At 36.9% G+C, this 21,170-nt stretch overlaps 1 protein-coding gene across 2 annotated transcripts in view; it reads left to right on the forward strand.

Moving 5' to 3' along the window:
* LOC149139776 (uncharacterized) overlaps window positions 1-14,965 on the forward strand; it is a 219,281-nt gene extending 204,316 nt beyond the window's left edge. For both annotated transcript variants that reach the window (XM_089446915.1, XM_089446916.1), the window contains one exon: window positions 14,523-14,965. In XM_089446915.1, the coding sequence (XP_089303041.1) occupies window positions 14,523-14,621 (99 nt within the window). In that variant the 3' untranslated portion in view covers window positions 14,622-14,965. The remainder of the gene's footprint in view (window positions 1-14,522) is intronic.
* The last annotated feature ends 6,205 nt before the right edge of the window (window positions 14,966-21,170 follow it).

Consider the following 21,170-nt stretch of genomic DNA (forward strand, 5'->3'; position numbering starts at 1 on the left):
AAGAATAGTCCACACACATCTGAGTGAATTTGATCAAGGATCGCTTGCGCTCAACTACCTTTATCATGAAAAGAAGCTTTGGTGTACTTCCCCAATGTACACTCCTTGCATGTGTGTCTTTGCTTTAGTGTACCCTTGGGAAGTCCTGTAGAAATTTGCTGCCTGATCTTCAAAGCTTCGTGGTGCAAGTGACCCAGTATTCTATGCCACAACTCACGGATGACTCGTCTCTGCACCTTTTTTGCTTTAGTGCTCAATGCAGCGCAGTCTTCTACATCCAATTTCTAGAGGTTTTTCACTCGAACATCCAATTTTTAGAGGCTATGTGATGAAGGAAATCCTTTCCCTTACTAAATATCACATTGTAGCCATGGTCCTCCAACATGGCAACAAAAACCAAGTTCTTCTTCAAACTAGAAACATACATGACATCTTTTAATATGAGGGGAGAACCAAACTCCCTCTGAAAGGTAACAATACCGATGTTGGTCGCATTATACCTCCCATCATCTCCCATCTTGATGTGCATTTGGAGGTCCTTCTCCTTCAAGTCACTGAAGAACTCTTTGTTGTCGGTCATATGGAATGAGGCTCCACTATCCAGGTACCACACACTACCCATCTACAATGTCACCATGCAAGCGATGAGGGTGAAATCTAGTTTGAATTTTGAAGCAAGAGCTTCACCTGCCGCTCCTCTTGAGGGCTTTTGATTGACCTTATTGTGTAGACACTTTGTGGCATAGTGTCCCAGTTCGTGACAGTGAAAACATTTAATTTTCAACATGTCCTTCTTCTTTCCACCCTGATTGGAATCTGATTTGGAATGGGATGACTTCCCCTTCCCTTTCTTCGCCTTTCCAGCTAAGGCACAATTCTCCTCATCATCATGCTTGGATGAGGATCCATCTCTGGTGTTCCGCCAAATCTCTTCCTGTACCAAGTCGGACCACAATCACTCCCATTCTGGTAGCTTCTCCCTCCCATTTACTGAGTCTTGGTAGCTATGCTAGCTCTTGGGAAGTCTTACAAGTGCTAGGCTCACCAGATCTTTTTCAACAACGGTAAACACTGACACTTCCAAGCTCATCCCGACATTGGGTGGACTTGGTCATGTACTTCGGTATTGAGTTGCCCTTCTCCATCTTGATCTTTCTGAGCTTGTCCTTCAATGCCAGCTTCCTGTGGTCACTGTTGTTTTGAAGCAGGTCTGTCAAGATCTTCCACATTGCAAATGGAGTTTCCTTATTGTGGAGATTCAAGACAATATGATTTTGAACTCCTAGGATAATTCTTCTTGCCTTTGCCACACACTTTCTCCATTCTGCTAGATCTTTAGCATCAGATGTTGGAGGCTTTGGGATATCATGATCTATGAATTCCTTCAACGCGTTGTCTTCCAACACAACCTCCATTGTGTCCTTCCAAGCAATATAGTTCAAACTACCCTCAAGGGCATATTCAAGTCTCAATCCGTAAAACGACATCGTGTTGGCGTTGAAGTATGATACTGTAAATTCGATTTCTCCTACAAAACAAACTCGTATTCTCGTCTTCTATAGTGATTGCAGCTCTGATACCATGTAGAATTTTCTTGTAGATTCAAACTGCAGATTGTAATGTGCTCGAACAATTGTCTTGAATCTACTCTACCAATGAGTGGAAACACAAATTGATCGATGAAGTCATGAAGCAGAAAAGGAATAATTTCAATCACACATAACACTAATTTTATGGGGAATGCCACAGCTAAAAAGCCCCGCTATTTGTATATTGCATTCATTAGAAAGTCTAAGAAAATACAATGCTTGTTCAACTCGAACAACCTTTGCATAAGTACAATCTATCTCACTGCTTCACAAACCAACTCAAGCCAATACTTGGCCAAATTTGTTGTTTGCTAAGCTCCCACTTCCTTGCGCAATTTCCTAGGGAATTAGCCCCATTGTTTTCAAAACCGGCCAGCGCGAAACCAACTCGGCCGAGTTGGTCCGAGCCAGAGCCTTAACTTGTGACTTGGCCATGGAAACGGTTCTGCCGACCGGGCTAATACCGAGCCGACCGAGTTGTCTAACAACTCGGCCGGCTCGGCTGAGCCCGTAATAACTCGGCCAGGTTGGAACAACAACCCATTAACCACAAAAATCAACCATTTTTATTTTTTATTTTTTATTTTCTTCTTTTGGGGGACTCCAAACTGGATTGTAATTTGTCTATATTGTCTTTGGGGTCCATTCCCCTCTCCTAAACCCTATTTAACCCACCCAACCCCTCATTCTCTCAAAACCATCTCATGCATTTGAGTAAGAATTTGAGTGAGAGTTTGTGAGGAGTTGTTGAGCTTGTTTTTGGAGTAGTAGTGAGGAGTCTTGGGCAAGCATTGTAGTTGGAGTGAGGAGCTTCTTGGGCAGCCATTTGGAGCAGCATTTGCCATTGAGGAGTTGGTTTCTTGGAGCAAGCTTGATGAGGCAGTTTGTGCCTGGAGGAATTTTTTATCACTTGTAAAAATCTATTTTTGCTTATTAAATTTTATGTGCAAATCTGGAAATCCTAAAGAGTGCTTTTTGTGAAAGAAATGAACATTGAATTAATGTTTTTTTTGTTTTGTTTTCATTTTCAGATTTTTTGCTTTCATTTCCAAGTCAAAAAATGGCACGTAGAGTGAAAGATGTTGCTTGAGCATATGTTGAAATGGTTGATAGTCAAATGCATTGCAAATTTTGCCATAGGAAAATTAAGGAAGGTCCTGGGGGCATTAATAGGCTGAAACAACACTTGGCGGGGATTAGAGGCCAAATTACTCCATGTACCTCACCAGAAATTGGGGAGATTAGGAAGGATTTGTTAGCGAGCTTTGAGAAGTTTAAAGAAGATAAGGCTAAGCAAAAAGAGTTAGAGGCTGAAATTGGGAGGACGAAGAATATACAAAAAATGCTGGCTACCAACCCCCATTTTGATTTTGAGGGTTCTTCCTCTATCCCTTGTACTGACACATCCAGCCCCTTCCGATATGTTCCTCCCTCTTTTGAGTCTATTCAAGAAAAGGGAAAGGGTAAAATGAAAAAGGATGATATGAATATCAAAAGTTATTTCAGTCCCTCCACTCCATCATATGTACATGGTCCTCAAGCTAGTAGAAGTCATATGCAACCCACTTTAGGTGACCATTGGAAGAAAGAATTGAAGGAGATTGCTTGTGATTACATAGCTAGATGCGGTATGATGCTGATATCCCCTTCAATGCTTCCCATTCACCATATTATGAGCCTATGTTTGATGCCATACATGCTGCTAGAAAAGGCTTCAAAGGCCCTACTATGCATGAGCTAAGGGGTATCGTTTGCAGAAATAAATTTTCTCCATTAATGAGTATTTGAAAGATTTCAATTACTCTTGGGCAAGAACAGGATGTACCATCATGTCAGATGGATGGACTGATCAAAGAAACCATACCATCATAAACTTTCTTATCTTCTTCCCACAGGGAACCATGTTTCTAAAATCAGTTGATGCATTTGATAAGGTGAAAGATGGGTAATTGTTGTTTCAATGATTGGATGAGGTTGTTGAGGAGGTGGGGGTGGCTAATGTTGTTCAAGTCATCACAGATAATGCCTTTAACTATGTTCTTGTTGGTAAACTGTTAGAGGAAAAACACATAAGCATCTTTTAGACCCCATGTGCTGCACATTGCATAGACCTCATGCTTGAGGATATTGGCAAATTAGATTGGGTCAAAAACACTGTAGATCATGCCAAAAGCATAACAAAATTTATCTACAACCATTCATGGATTTTGAGCCTGATGAGGAAACACACAGGGGGCAGGGATATTATTAGGTCTTCCATCACTAGATTTGCTACTCATTTTTTGACATTGCAATCTATGCTTTCACAACATAGAAACTTGCAAAAGATTTTTTCCAGTGAAGAATGGAGGCAAAGGCAGTGGTCTCACACACTGGAAGGCAAAGAATTGAAAAAGAAGGTTAATGAAGAAATATTTTGGAGAAAGGCAACAAAGATTGTGAAGCTTGCTGAGCCACTGGTTAAGGTGTTGCGGTTGGTCGATGGGGAAAGATTGGCTATGGGCTTCATTTATGAGGCTATGGATCAAGCAAAGGAGCAAATAAAGAGGGCATACAAGGATAAAGTGGCTAAATATGGGCCCATATGGGCAATCATTGATGAAAGATGGAACAATCAAATCCATCGCCCTACACATGCAGCTGGGCATTTTTTGAACCCACGGTATCATTATAAAGCTAAGGCGACAGGAGCTTTGAGGGGGGAGGTTAGAGATGGATTGATTGATTGCATTGATCGTATGATCCCATTGGAGTTTGATCAGCTGGAGGTACACCGACAGGTCACAACCTTCAGCAATGCCTCAGGTACCTTTGGGAAGAACCTAGCAAAGATTGCAAAGGAAGCAGATGAGCCAGGTAAACAAAAATTTCAATTTTCAAATTCTTAATACTTATTTTGTTAAATCGTTTATAATTTGAAAGTTGGATATAATTTGTAATTTTGTTGAGCTAACTCATTACACTCCTATGTTTTTGCAGCACAATGGTGGGAGGCTTTTGGTAGCCATTGTCCTGAATTACAGAAGTTTGCAATTCGTATTTTGAGTCAAACTTGTAGTGCTACTGGGTGTGAGCGCAATTGGTCTATCTTTGAGAGGATTCACACAAAGAAGAGAAACCATTTGGATCAAAAACGGTTAAATAATCTAGTATATGTCCAATACAACCTCCGGCGCAGGCGCAACCAATTGCTGAACAAAAGACTTGATTCAGATCCCATTGTGTTGGAAGACATTGATCCAACATCAGATTGGGTAGTGGAGAGTCATCCAACTGAGTTTGCTTCTGATGAGGATATGGATTATGAATTACAGACGATAGCATCACTTGAACATAATGTTCAGTTGAATGTAGATCCTGATCCACTTGTACCGGCCTCAGCGTTAGAGCCAGCAAGTCCTCCAGTTGTAGGTGCTTCCTTCGCTCAACCACGACAAAAGCACATATCTCGTCTATCTCAGCTTGCCGCTGTTGCACAACCTGCTAGTGCTACCACTTCTACAGTTGCAGTTGGAGATGATGATAATGAGGAGGCATGGGGCCCCTTGTCTGACTCTGATGATGATCTAGAGATTGATCCACATGATCTTAGCTCCTCTAGCAGTGGCCAGTAGTACTAGTAACAATTTACTTTTGTTGTAGAGGCCATTTCTAGTATCCTTGGTTATGTGTTTTTGTTTTGATCTCTATATCATGATCATGTATGTATTGGTCCATTGGACAGTGCACTGGGTGCCATTTTACAACTGATACTACAATGTCCTTGAACTCTAATCTCAACTGGGTCTTTCTTAGAACTAACATGCATGAGTTATTTATGAGTGAATTATCAGTGATCTGATTGATCACTGCATGTGAATTAAATCCAAATTAATTCACTTGACCTCTTCAGAGATTGATCCACATGATCTCGGCTCCTCTAGCAATAGCTAGTAGTATTGGTAACAATTTACTTTAGTTGTAGAGGCCATTTCTAGTCTCCTTGGTTATGTGTTTTTGTTTTGATCTCTATATCATGATCATGTATGTATTAGTTCATTGCACAATGCACTGGGTGCCATTTTGATATAATGGATATATTCATGAGCCTACTTTGATCATATGTTGTCTTCTATCTATATTCAAATGCTGTGTGTTTGGAAACATGAATGAAAATCTTTAAAATTATGTTTTTTATGAAGAAAAGTAAATATTTAATGTATTTTTTTATAGCGATTGAGTCATTGAAATCGAGCCGACTAAGTCGATACCCAGTCGGAGTTGGAGTCGCAGTCGACCCTCGGCCGAGTCGGAGTTTTAAAACATTGATTAGCCCATATTTAATTGGGAAATTCCTCATCCATAACTACACAAGCCCATATTTAATTGGGAAATTCCTCATCCATAAGTACACAATCCATTCATAGGGCTTCCTCTGATTGCATGCATCCCCTGTTTAGTTTAGATGATTTTACAACTGATAGTACATTGTCCTTGAACTCTAATCTTAATTGGGTCTTTCTTAGAACTAACATGCATGAGTTATTTATGAGTGAATTATCAATTATCTGATTGATCACTGCATGTGAATTAAATCCAAATTAATTCACTTGACCTCTCAGTAGTTCCTCCATCAGTTAGAATTAGTTTAACTAAATTTAACTCAGTTAAACTGAATTAAATAATTACAACTCAATAATAACTCAACCCGAGCCCCTAAAATTTAGGTATCACTCTACATGACTCTAGATAGACTCCCAACTTGAATTTACTGAGCCAACTAAGTCAACTTAACTTTGTTAACTGCTACAAGTTGCTATGAGAATTAGAATTACAATTTAATTCCTAATTTAATTCAAGGATAAATTAAATTAGGATTTTTCTTGTTGCATTTTTTCAACACTATCCTAGGGAGAAGACCTACTATCCATACATGGATTCCTACAAGGTTTTAGTGAACACTCTAATACCATGTCAAAAAGCAAACCATGTTTTGCTGATTTTGCAGTCAAGAATTTAAGCTAAATCCTAGATAACTTAAAACTAAAAACAACAATTAGAATAACGACTACAAAGTATATTAACCTACTAACACATGCTATTGATGATATGAACAATCGAACATCTCTATTTTACTAATGTTAAGGAATAACATCACAATGCAAAAGTTTCAAGCTGTTTATTTGCTAACCAATCCAATGGCATGCCCTTCATATGTTTTATAGAATAAGAGACAAGGGAAGATACATTGTATCTAAACACATGCAAGAAGTACTAGGTTTAATTGTGTCAGACCCTAACCCTAATATGAACAACTTGTGCACCCTAGCTGCATGTATAAGAGTGCCTAGAGAAGTGTGCCTCATGGAGATAACTGCATTGAAGAAAATTTGAAATATACTAAGATTGGCACATGCATGTGCCCTCTACTGCTCTACATAACAACAAGCATGCATCGTCTACTTGCTACACTAATGTACCTCCCTCACACTGTGTTGCACAAGAACCTAGGCTAACTTTTGCCAGAAGTGTTGCTGTATGGAACTGCAATGACTCTTCCTCCTACCATTGTACTTTCTAATTGTGTGCACCCTGGTGCTGTGGAGAGTGTTTTCCAAGCTAAACCAGGGAAGATCTAATGAGGGAAGCTTGTATTTATAGAAAATGAGAGTAAACTGTTACCATTATTGGGAATTCAAGCTTTTGTTTAGCTAGTTAGTCATAATGAACCAATTATATATTTAGGCCTTATTTAAGTGGTTGTTAGTGTTGGATTTTTGAGATGACAAGAATCATGGTAGACATATTAACCAAATCGAATATTTACTTTAATTAGAATAGAGTTATTTGATACAATGGGATTAATTGCCTCTTATTTCATTTACTAGGTGGTCATGCTACCCACATGACCCAAATACCTCATTTAATTGTCTTAATTTTATTAGTGACCTATATTAACATTACTTTTTATTACATTTCATTTAGTTATATTGGAGTGTTATATTCTAGCACCCCTCTTAACACTACTATACAACTGAGAAAAAGTCATAAAAAGAAGCTTACTAAACTATCATTCTGGAAACTCCACTCCAAGGAGCTAGAAACACGTTTCAACATTTTGGAAACATTTTCTTGTACGGAATGGCTCTGAAAAATCGCTGAAATGTTTATGTGGTGTTTGGAGTAGAAATACTCGGTACTAGACAACAATTATCATATCTTTTTTATATATATATATATATATATATATATATATATATTTTATTAATAATGATTCAATGAATTACAGTGTGAGAGACACTGGCTTAAATACAACCCTAGGTTGGTGAATGGGCATGATTTTTGATCACGCTCTTTTGCCTAATTAATTAATAGTTATGGATTATTTTTTTATAACATTGCCTCCCTCTTCAAAAGATGCTTTGTCCTCTAAGCATACGTAATGACGGTTGTTGTTGACGAAATGTTTCTGTCTCCTAAGAAGCTTCTTCTTCTGGTAAGCCTTGCTGGAGATGATACCTTCTGGGTCTAGAATATTCCTTCCTTCGTCATATAAAGTCGGAAGTGTTGTCTGCGCTAATTGATGTTCACCAAGTGCCCTTTTAAGGCAGGATACATGGAAAACGTTGTGAACATGACTTTTATCGGGAAGGCTTAAATTGTATGCTACTTAGCTAATCTTTTTGTTGATCTAGTAGGGTCCATAAAACCCTTGTGCCAATTTGTTTTTTCCCTTTTGTTTTAAGGACAATTGCTTGTAAGGTTGGAGTTTAACAAATACCCAATCTCCAGCTTCAAGTTATCTCTCGGTTCTATTTCGATCAGCTTGCTGCTTCATACGATTCCTTGCATTATTTAGATTTTCTTTTAGAGTTTGGACAACTTTTTGGGTTTCTTTTAACTGTTTTTTTAATAGCTGGAAGCTTTGTTTTGATGATAGCAAAGTCGTTCCATTTCGGTGGTACGTAACCGTACAAAGCTTGAAACGGAGTCATTTTGTTGACGTGTGGTAAGTGGAATTGTACCACAATTCAGCAAGATGTAACCATTGAACCCACTTATTTTGTTTGTTTGTGGCATAACAACGTAAGTAGGCTTCTAAACATTTATTGACAACCTTTGATTGGCCATTTGTTTGAGGATGGTAAGCTGAACTCATGTTGAGGTAGGTTCCTATATGTTTGAAGAATTTCGTCCAAAAATTACCCGTAAATTTGGCATCCCTATTGCTCACAATGACCTTGGGAAATCCATGTAATTTGTAAACATTTTTGCAAAATATCTTAGCGATTTGTTTTGTTGAGTCTAATTTCCTCATTGCAATAAAGTGAGCATATTTGGTGAGTCTGTCGACTACTACAAGAATTTCATCCTTACCATCAGACACAGGTAAACCTTCAATAAAGTCCATTGATCTTTCCTCCCATTTTTGATTCAGTATGCGTAAGGGATAAAGTAGTCCGAGTGTCATAATATTTTCATTTCTATTCCTCTAGCATTTATTGCATTCGGCTACATATTTTTAAATATCATTACTCATTCCCTTCCAAAAGAATGACCGGCGTGCGTTTTAAAGAATCCTACATGTCTAGCTGACAATGAATCATGCGACTCTTTGAGAACCTTGGCTTTAAATGTGGAATCCGCGTTCAAATAAATTGTTCCCTTCTACCATCGAATATCATTCTTCCATTCAAATTTTGAATTCTGAGGAAGATTATTGATTATAGCACTTGTTTATGATTTTTTTGCATATTCACTTCACATCTCATTAAGCCATTCACGCACAACCACTGAAACTACAAGTAATGATGGTTCTTCGTCTTTCCTCGACAAAGCATCAAGTACTACGTTATCTTTCCCTTTCTTATGTAATATATCCATGTCAAAAGTAGCGCTTTTTTCTATCCATATTTGTTGTTTTATAGATCGTGTTTTTTGCTGGAGGAGATGTTGAAGACTATTATGATATGTTCGTATTAAGAACTTACTTCCCAAGAGGTATTGTCTCCATTTGGCTAATGCGTGCATAATAGCAAGTATTTCCTTCTTGTATGTAGACTTGATACGTTCTTGCTTATTGAGCTTCCTGCTTTCAAATGAGATTGGGTGACCATCCTGCATTAGTACTGCTCCTATGCCAAATCTTGAAGCATCACGTTCAATTACAAATGGTTTTGACAAGTCTGGAGAATTGAGATGTTGAGTGGCTTCATTATTTTGGGGTATTTGATTGGGCGTAATCTTCATATTGTTACAATACAAGTCAATATCACCATTGCTTGATCTACCTTACTTGAAAGGTCTGCCTGATCCTTTTTAAATTCATTCTTGTTCTCCTCGAGCTAACTCTCTATTCTCTTTGTTGTATTGTGCAGTGCCTCGATTTTGTCACCTTGTCCAGTCACCTTAGTCTCAAGCGCTAACAATTTTCGGTCACCTTTGTCTCAAGGTCTAACAATTTTTTTATTGAAATTGACGATCGACATTGATGAAGCCATTGAGCGGGTGTGAGGTGGAGTATACCTATCTAGCGTAATTTTTTTTTTAATTAATCTATTTTTTTAAATCACTTTATTTTATAACTAAATATCAATTAATTTATATAGTTATTTAAATATTAATTATCATATAATTATAAATTTTATAACAATTAATAACAAAACTATATAGTAATTAATATATATGTATAAAAATTAAACTATATGCAAACAAGGGGCCATGATGAAAAAGAAAAATCGACGGATTGAAGTTATTGGTCACGTAACAGGGTCGAACAACATGGTGGATGTCGGGTCATAGTGGAATTGGGCTATTCTGCCGGGCATGGTTGGAGCGAAGCACATGGGCACAATTGGGGGATCAGGGAGCATGACCGAAAATGTGATGGAGTGCACAGGTGTTGGGAATGGATGCAGACAATATTGTGTGGATGAGAGTGGGGACCAAGGTCCACGATGGTTTGAGCAGTGTACAACTTAGCAGTGAAACAAAGATGTTGGTAACACAACGAAAGGATGGAATACGGCGGAAGGATGTAATATGTCAACGATGCAGCGGAAGCCGGGCAGGGGAATGAGAGTGTAATAGTAGAGAACGAACAACAATGGAACCAAAGTCGAGGAATGTTGAATGCGGCTTTGATACTAGATGGAGTAGAAATACTCAGCATTAGACAACAATTATCAGAGATTATATATATTTTATTAATAATGATTGAATGAGTTACAATGAGAGAGGCCTTGGCTTAAATACAACCCTAGGTGCCTCCTTTGGTCATGCCCTTTTTCCTAATTAACTAATAGTTATGGATTATTTTTTACATAACAGTGTTTCAGATTTTTGAAACATGTTATGTTGCATTAGCCATTTTTGCTGATGTATCGACTGTTTCAACTAGCATTTGTCACTGACAAAAGGTTCAAAAAAATATTTCTAACACTTATTTCATACAAATCAAGTTATAAAAGATAACTCCTTTTTTGGCTTTATTTCCAAATTTGAAATCATGAATAATATTTTGAATTTTTTGTCTCCTGATTTCTTCTATATATATCCATAAATTTTTTGCCAAGGAAAACCTCATGGGAAACCCATGGATGGTCATTCTTGGAATTATTAAAATTAAGTTCTATAGCCTTATGTGACCCTTTATTTTCTGTAAGTTAAACTAACATTATATTTCATGACTTTTGAAAATGGAAATGAAGTATTTACAGAGTAAGACTTCGACTAGCTAGATATGGTGCCACTTGCGATTATCCAAAAATTCATTTCAGTTTAAAACATTAAGCTGAATCCTCACCAGTGTTACTTGGGAGCGGGAGCGACATTTTTAGAAGCTTCCAGTTTGGGAGCGAATCCTAGAGCGTTTTTTATATAAGATATATATTTTTTATATTTTGATACATATATGTGAACAAAAACATGTAGAGTGATGAATTAGATATAAAAAACATAAAAAAAACATAGATTGAACCATATAACAACAATCATCTAGAAGTCATAATCTTCATCAACCACGTCCAACATACAACATATTGAGTCTCATGATTCATCAATCTTAAAGTTTCAAGCTTTCAAAATTCAATATATAACATTTATCATCATTGATCACCAAAGTTGTACTTGTAAGCTAAGTGTAACCATTACAACAAATAATATCTAACATGAAATGAAATTGTTGAATTGAGACTTCTGTGATCCATAACAGTTATAAGTAGAGCTTCGGCGTAAATCACAAAGGTCTTTCTATATGTGATTTACGCCGAAGCTCTACTTATAAATGAAATGAAATGTTATAAAATGAAATGAAATGAAACAACTTTCAACTTTCACGAGGCATCATATTCATAATTCTTTACTAATGAGTTATAATTGCCAACTTCAAACTTAAATTGTTATATATTGTTTATAAAAGTATCATAATTAATATGAAAGAGTCAATAGCTATAAAAACTACTAGAAACTAGAAAAGACAAGTACATCTATTATCTATTGCTTATGCTTGGGTGGGCCTCTTGCCACCACGAGAAATGTCTACTTTTTTAGTCTTGTTGGAAAATCAGGATCTTTGTCATTAATATCACTCTCTAAGTATTAATATACAGAGGTAGTTTTGTCATTACCTCTGTATCTGTATAGGGATCTTTGTCATTAATATCAACCTCTAAGCATTAACATAACATAGAAAAAGCATAGCATGTCAAGTCAAGATTTTGTTTGATGATGCGTACATTTTTAGGAGGGTCATGATAGAGGAGTTCGACAACCAATGTCACTAACATCAAGGTACATAGAGGGATTGGTTCTCTTGATTAAATATGAGTTCCATACCCTAATACATGACAAAATTCAATGGAAACATTGCAATCCTGAAATCTTGAAAAACTGATAAGTCTGCTAGATTTTGAATGAATGAAATCTAAAATTCTACTTTCTCCATATGAAATCCAATGAGGTCGGAACCACTCTCAAACATCCCGAGTCATTTCATGGTAATGTTAAAAATTTAAGTAAAAGGATGAAAATGAAGATTAAGGAGAATGCCACTTTTATTTTAAGAATTTAACATTACCATGAATCACATATCAATACTAGGGCCATAGGCTTAATCATTAAGCTGCCCCACTAAAAACTAATTTGTTTCTTTGAAAAAAAATTGCATTTGGGACATTATTGCAAATTGCTTTTTGCAAAAAAGGCTAAACACTCTCGAAAAGGCAAGGAGCGGAAATTTTTTTAGGGAGTGCACTCCCGAGTCGCTCCTGCCTGGAGCACAGATTGGGAGCTGGATCGGGGGGGGGGGGTTGTTTGTATGAGCTTTCTCTATGAATGCCAATCTTATTAGCTTCTACATGTGGAGCACCTCTTCTTGACATTGGCCCAACTTGTAAGATTAATTTTAACCATGAAATTAGTGTTTGAAACTGAAAGATCACAGGGATTTAAAAAGGGGGAAAAAGCAACTAAATTTAATATAATTTGACCCAAGGTTACTTGGGAGCAAGAGCGGGGAGCAATATTTTCAAAAGCTCCTGGGTCAGGAGCAAATTTTTATATAATATATATTTGATGCATATATGTTCATTGTAAACAAAAGCATGTAGAATGATGAATTAGATATAAAAAGCATAAAAACATGGATTAAACCATATAACATCAATCATCTAGAAGTTATAATCTTCATTAACCATGTGTACAAGTTACAAGTTCTCATTTATAAAATTATATAGCATGTAAGGGTGCACATAACCAAAATAGCATTGAGTGCAATCCATCTCTGAACCGAAAATACATCAACAAATAGGTTCTAGATGGCCTCTAGCTTCCAAAAAAATCATTCTATAAAAAACAGCTACATATCATCAAAATCATTGCCTATCTTGGGATCTTTGTCATTAATATTACCCTCTAAGCAATTAACATAAGATAGAAAAAATGTAGCATGTCAAGTTAAGATTTTGTTTGAGTGATGGGTACATTTATAGTAGGGTCATGATAGAGGAGTTCGACAACCAATGTCACTAACATCAAGGTACATAGAGTGCTTGGTGCTCTTGATTAAATACGAGTCCCATACCCTAGTACATGACAAAATCTAATGGACACATTGCAATCCCCCCAATCTTGAAAAGCTTATAAGTTTGTTGGATTTTGAGTGAGATCTAAATTTTTCCTCTCTCCATATGAAATCCAATGAGGTTGAAAACACGCTCAAACATGCTGAGTCATTTCATGGTAATTTTAAAAATTTAAGTAAAATGATGAAAATGAAAGATAAAGGAGAGTGTCAATACTAGGGCCATATTGAATATTAGGCTGCCCTACTCAAAAACTCTTGTTTCTTTGAAAAAAAATTGTGTTTGGGACATCTTTGTGACACAAATTTTGTGGAAAAACCAGGGAGCGATTTTTTTTTTTTTTTTTTTTGGTGGGAGTGTGCTCCCGATTCTCTCCCGCTCGGAGTGCGCTCCGGGAGTGATTCAAAGGTGGGGGGAAGGGTGCACTCTCCCGCAACCATGGTTTGACCACCCGACAAATAACAAATCAAAAGCATATTTTTAAGTATTCTTTTATTGTTTTTTAAAAACAGTGAATCCCTTCTAACTACTATTCTTATTCCTTCACCAATGCTATGCATTCCTGTTGTTGCTGTGCCCAAACATGCATGCACTGAATTCTAAATACAAACTGAGTACTCTCTGTTTCCCAAGAAAGAGTAGTGTTAAGGGCTTTTATGTATCATGATAAGGCATGCTCTTTGTCATTTCTCTGTTATCCACGTTGCTGTCTGCTTTGGTCATAAAATTATTCTTCATATTACTTGATTACTGTTAGAACCTGCCTATATGTAGCTGATTAAAATGTCTTGAATTATGACATTTTGATGTTGAAGTTCCTTGCTAAAATTCATTGGTGTGGAGTGACTAAAGGCAGTGTTTTCTTCTTCAGGTTCTGAAGACGAGGGATTATGTTCATGTGGAGCAGCAGGATTCTTTTGATGATATAAGTATATTCCCAAGGGCAAAGCTCATGAAAACAAACTTTTGAAGGGGTGTCAACTTGCCTATTTAACTTTTACATTTTTTGTTCAGTACATTGGTATCTCATGATTACCCTCGACATGCCTTCAAATAAATTGTTGTAGCATATTTTGCAACTGCAAGATCCTTGACATTAACAAGATTTTCAGTTTGCAATTTGTACTATGGGACAATGTCCTTTGTAAAAATTGTACACCATTTAGTAGGATCTAGGAAAGAATTCTGCTCAGGATCTCTTATTCAACATTTCAATTGATCAAACGGTTATTCGTTTGAATAAGCCTTATGTAGTTACAAAAGTTATTGTGAATATTATTTTAGCTAGTAATGAATTATTTGCATTATTTTCTACTGCATTTTGGTCAGTTGTAATATTTTAAAATGCCCTATCTGGAGCTATAAATCATCCAAGATGAGATGGATCTTTATTTTTTGTAGAACAGAATTGATCAACTGTCTGTATCAATAACATCAGTACTCAGAGGTATATAACTAACCAGATCATAGAGTTGTAGATTCGTACATGACAGATTTTCAGCCATCCCCAAAGCCTGTCTTCAAATATGGTTTATAAGCTCCAATAAGAGATTCAATGCTGAAGCCAACGAGTTGGTAAACGGTATTGCATTGTCATTAATGCCTTGGAGAGGTAGGACAGAAATTGGTCTCGACCTCTCTGAAAGGAACACTTAAGTAAGCTGGTGAAGAATCCTTGCTTTAGGGTGGGAATTCTCAGAATGTCAGATGGACAATGAAGGCAATAGCCTTTGAGAGTTAATCAAAATCCATTGTGCAACTTTTTATTTGTGCTTGCAGCAGAAAATGGCTTGGTGTTCTCTAATATGCATGCAGAAAGAAAGGTATGACATTGTCATTCCAAACTTCGCATAGATGGAAGTTTTATTGTCTACAGGTGAAACATAAGATGGTTATGTACATCAGCATATAGACAAGATTGGTCATGTGAAGGGTAAAGACTAGAATTATAGAATGTTACTCGAGAATCTCAGAGGGGCTTGTTTTCTGTGTGATATCTTTATCTTCTGTCTTCAGTTGGAAATTCTAACTTGAATAATATTGTTTCCATAGAGTAATGCTATCTGAAAACAATGTAGCACTCTTTTGCAACTTCGTGAAAAAGTCATGGTTGGGATACATGTTAAAAACATCCAATTTGCCGTTTTATGTTACAATTGAACATCTTTTCAGTTTGCAATTTGTACTCTTAGGACAACAACCTGGGGAAAACCTGTATACCATTACCCAGGCTGTAGGAAAAAAATTCTGATGAATCTCCAATTCAACATTTCAATTGATGAAACTATTAGTTTTGTAAATGTAGGTGCCAAAATAGTTATTGTGAATATTAGTCTAGGAGGTAAAGAAGCATTGTAAATTTTTTTCTGATACATTTTGGTCGATAGGTCCATTTTCAATAAATATTCTTTTCTATTGGAGTCATGACAGTGGATGCTAAGAATCTGTCTGAACGATTTATTTTTTTCTTTAAAAAATTTCTTATATTTTGTTCTCGTTTGTTGAAGCTAATTGTAAACATATCAAATACTACAAATTTTTTGAAGGCCTTAGATTACATTCAGGTGTTCCTACTTATTTTATTCAAATGGAATGAGGACGGTTTGGATGTTCATTAGTGCCTAGTCATATCTGCAATGAACTGATTATGTCTCAATGCTTTGATATGTACGGACTATATGTTAACCTCTGCATGTGGGTAACAAGGAAATATGGGTATGATTTTTGGGTATAGAGGGGTGAAGACCCAAAGTCAATGTATGTTGGTAATGGTAGGCGATGAAGAATGGCAGGGTACAGGAAGGGCACATCTGCATAAAGTTACAGAAGATGCACACCATTCAAAGCAAGGACATATATCTGTTTTATTGTCAATAAATATCATAAATCATTTATGGAAACACTGAACACATGATTACACAAGTACAAAAGTTGATGATCCATTGATATTTCAATAAATAGTGACAGTTCAAATACAATATTGCATCTCTAGATATAAGTTTCAAAATAGGTTCATCTATATAATATTAAGTGCAAGGGTATAATATAATAAGACGATATAAATTATTATATCTATTAAATGCTTGATGCTCAAGCTGCAAATGCTCCATGATTGCTTATGACTCTTTAGAACTTAATGCCATTGCGTTATTATCAGTGTCCTATTCTATGTTATTTGGTTGCAAACTGGATAATCCTCTTCTTGCTTCTACAGTTCGATACTCCGCATTAATCTAATTTCCATTGTTTGCTTAACATACTAAAATATCACTAGTCCCTACAGGGATTCAGGAACTTGTTAGTGTCTAAAGTCAAATGTTTCTACGCACATGTTTTGATTTCTTTGTGCTGTTAGATGTAAGTTTGCTCCGCTTAATGGAGTGGATGTCGTTTATTACTACAATGTTGGATCCCTAATGTTTACAAGGACTCATCATACGTCGGAGCATTTCTGAGTGCTTCCAAGAATGTTACGTGTCTTCATCCTCCTTCCTCAAGTCTTACTCACAATCAGTGTTTTACAACTCGGACTCGGATTCGGACTCGGTCGAGGATCAACTCGGACTCGGACTCGGACTCGGTAATGACTCGGCCGGCTCGATTTCAATGACTCGGTCGTTGTAAAAAATACATTAAATATTTATTTTTTTTATAAAAAAACATAATTTTAAATATTTTAAACATAATTTTAAAGATTTTCATTCAAGTTTCCAAACACACAACATTATAATATACATGGAAGACAACATATGATCAAAGTAGGCTCATGAACCAATCCATTATATCAAAATGGTACGGTGTACCCAATGGCAATAGTAAATACATAGTCAACTGTAGTCTGTGACTCTGTCATACATGATCAAAGACTCATCTTTATGTTCCGCTTCATTATTGCTTGACCATCTTTATTGGATTCTCCTCGTCATTACGATTCTAAGGATATATAGCACGCTGCGAGACTCCTTACTGTTTGAAAGATATGTCCAACTTAAGTTGGTGCACCCACTATGTGGTCACAAGCCCCAAATAAGTTGATAATATGGAAGCATATTAAAAGGCTAAATAATTGTTGAAAATGCCAAATTGAACCTTCTAATATCTTGCTGGACCAAAAGGTTGTCAAAAGATTAAGGTTAACATTTGAAAATGTATTAAATATACGAGGAAATTTAATCATACTATGGTCCAAAATAGAGGACAAAATGGCCTCATTTAAGCGTGGGATTCTTGGCTCCAAAACTTGTTTTAATTAAAAAATTAAATTTTTGGGCTTCCCTCCCAAATACTCAAGTAGACTGCCTGTCATGAAAGCCTATCCAAATCTATTTAAACGCACCCATCCTCTCTCCAAAAGAGATAAGATAATTCGGACATCCTTTGATCTGTAACAACATTGAACTTGTATAAGGGTTTGTGGTTTATAGTTCTGGGATTCCCTGGGTTCGTTCAACATATATTTTGCAGGTTTTAGTCATTTTGTTCTGAGGGCATAATCGTTGGTTTTCTGAAATTGTTTTGACAGTGGTTCACAACTCTATGATTATGACACGGTTCTGATCCTTTACTATTCGCCTCTAGAACAGAGGTATACATTAAAGAATATTCTGTTTAGTGCAAAAGCATTGCGTGGCAGCTAAATGTGATGTATGATATACCCCAATGTCCCTGTGTGTAGTCTACAATAGCTGTTGAATTTTACCAGACCTTTGACACTTAGAAACAAAGCTAGATCTTACATCTTAAAATTACCTCTTTCATTTGAAAATGGGAGGATCCTTATCTGATGGACATACATCATCAAAACATTACATCTCCCTCTGAATCCTTGCTTTAGGAGATCGTCAAGCCCTTGTCAATCTGCACTTCATCATTAAGATGAGACTTTATCATTCTTTGATGTCATTCCATACAACAACAACTGCAGTCTTCTTCCTTACAGAAAGGAGTGCCACTATACTTTTGATTTGAAGGCAATGATGCTAAAGCAGGTGATGATACACATTCAATTATGCAAGGTGAACATTCTTGCTGCCATGAAAACTTTGATGTAACTATTGTTGTTACAGACATTACTAATAGAGCCTCCTATTGCAAATCTGAATATTGAAATCCTTGCTTTAGATGACATCTCAATTTGTCTACAGGTGTTGAACACTTCACAACAAGCCATAAATTCTAGCTAACTGATTAATTGTTTCTTGCATACCTCATGTATCCGACCCTGTGAGGCACATTTCAAGCCTAAATACAACTCATTTTTGTGAGGTCGATACCTGGAAGTGTTTGAATATCTGCATATAATCTGAAGTAGATTGCCCTAAGAAGAATGGATCTGTAATTGAAACGGTCGAGTCATTACAGGACCCGGCCGGGTTGACCGGGTCAGCTATGACTCGGCCGAGTCATTGGCTGACTCGGCCGAGTCATAGCTGACTCGGCCAGCCGAACCGGGTCATGGGCCGGGTCATAAAAATTGGCATTGAAACGGTCAGAAACGGCCGTTTCCGTTTCGGTACGGCCGTTTCGTAAAACACTGCTCACAATAAGAAGCCTTTAGCATTAGGCCATGAGAATTGTTCGATGGCATTTTTTCATAACTTAACTCTTTGTGCTTAGTATTCCCGACGATGACAAGTTTTGTAAGGTCTTGACTGTCTTTGATTGGGAGAACATGTTGGTGAACATTTAGACTATGCCTCTGTTGGCAATGTGCACTGTTTCCATACATTTTACTTGCTCCATATGCGGGTAGAAGAGGATTCCTTGGCCCAATTTTCCATGATGGAGACTCTAGATGCATCATGCATTGTTTCCGTAGATTTTACTTGCTCCATGTGTGTTGGAAGAGGATTCCTTGGGCCAATTTGCCATATTGGAGACTCTAGATCTTACCACTGAGTTGGATGTTGAAGAATGTTAGGCTGAGAATGCTTCCATGTCTTAATGGTTCAAACAATTTTGTAGGATTTTTTGGTTGTTCCTTTGCGGGTGTAAGACTTTGCACTGGATTTTTGCGGTACTTTTGGATCATTCCTTTCACCATAGTTTTCTTGGTATATATTACTACACTGGGATATACATGGTCTTCTTTCTACAATGTTGTATTTTCACCTTTGGCCAATTGAATTTACTGTAGTTGCCCCTTTCTTGAATGTCAATGTGTTAGAGCAAGTTACTTCACCTTTGCATTGCATATGATGATAGATCCTCCTTATGTTCCCTACATTAGTGTTGCTAGTAGCTTGATGTATGCCATGGTTTCTACTAGACCAAACATTGCCCATGTCATGAGAGTTTTGAATAGATACATGTTGAGATTAGAAGAGGAGCATTGAACAACTGTAAAGAGGGTCTTCAAGTATTTGTGTAGCATTACACGTTTTACAATTTTCCCAAAGAAAACTTGGATTAGATAGAGCAATAGATGTAAAGGGCTTTGTTGATGTATACTGGGCCAGCTTTCTTGGTTAAAGAAGACCACCTACAAGTCGTTGTGTTCAACGTGTTTGGAGGAGCAATTAGTTGAATCAGTAAGAATTCAATTGGATGAGAAGCTGGAAAGGAAAGCAAGAAATATTATTCAACTTCACTGGTTAAGGTTGATGTTGACATTTCCAAAGGAGACAACACAAAGAAGCTATCTATAAGTTGGGGAATTTATATAGTGAAAGTCCATGGTAAACAAGTTGTTTCTTTGGAAGAAGTTATATATCTTTGGAAGGATGATGGTGACTTTGTACCAAAGCATCTAAATTACCAAACAATAAAGAATAATGAGACAAGAGGACACAAGATGTAGGCTATCTGCCAAGGCCAAAACCTCTCCTTTTGAGAGGAAAACCCACAAGAACTCCTCTTCTTATAGAACTTCAAATGACGAATTCCAAGACCTATGACCTTTGACCAAGACCCCTCTAAGACCAAGTCAAACTTCTCCTTTGAAGAACTTTCTTCTAGTAAAGTTAACCCAAGTCAAACCAGCTTCACATTTGTTGCAACTCTCTTCTTCGACCTCAACTTCAGTCCTGAAATTGTGAATGTAATTTTGGCTACTATAGAAATCCTAGTCTCTACACATGGGAGAATATGGTGTTATTTCCCATCCTCTCTCCTCCGCCTGAGATGTCTTCTTTTCCTAGGTAATTCTACTTGCAAGGGAGACTTCTTTTAGAGAAAAATCTCGACTTCTTTGTGTGACTGCAATTTAGTACTTGATGCAGCAAGATTAATGCCCTAACTTCACATGTGTGAGTAAAGAAAGCCCAAAATAATCCTTGAAATACTTCGATTTATCTTTCTTCTTGTCTCCTTTTTCACTTGATATGAGACTTATTCTTGTCTTGAGATCGAACTTATTAGATGTGAATGGATGTCCTTCGAATGAGGTCGAGTACTCTTATTTATAAGCTTCTTCGAGTGCCCTAACAGGCTGACTTGTTCCTCTAGGTAGTCCGACTTGTGATCCTTTGAAGGTCGACTTGTTGTAGCATTATGACAAGGTCTTGGAGGGTCTTTGACT

Source organism: Pinus tabuliformis, chromosome X (assembly GCF_031772625.1).
Source record: "Pinus tabuliformis cultivar Carrire ecotype Pingquan chromosome X, CPIR1, whole genome shotgun sequence".
NCBI lineage: Eukaryota > Viridiplantae > Streptophyta > Pinopsida > Pinales > Pinaceae > Pinus > Pinus tabuliformis.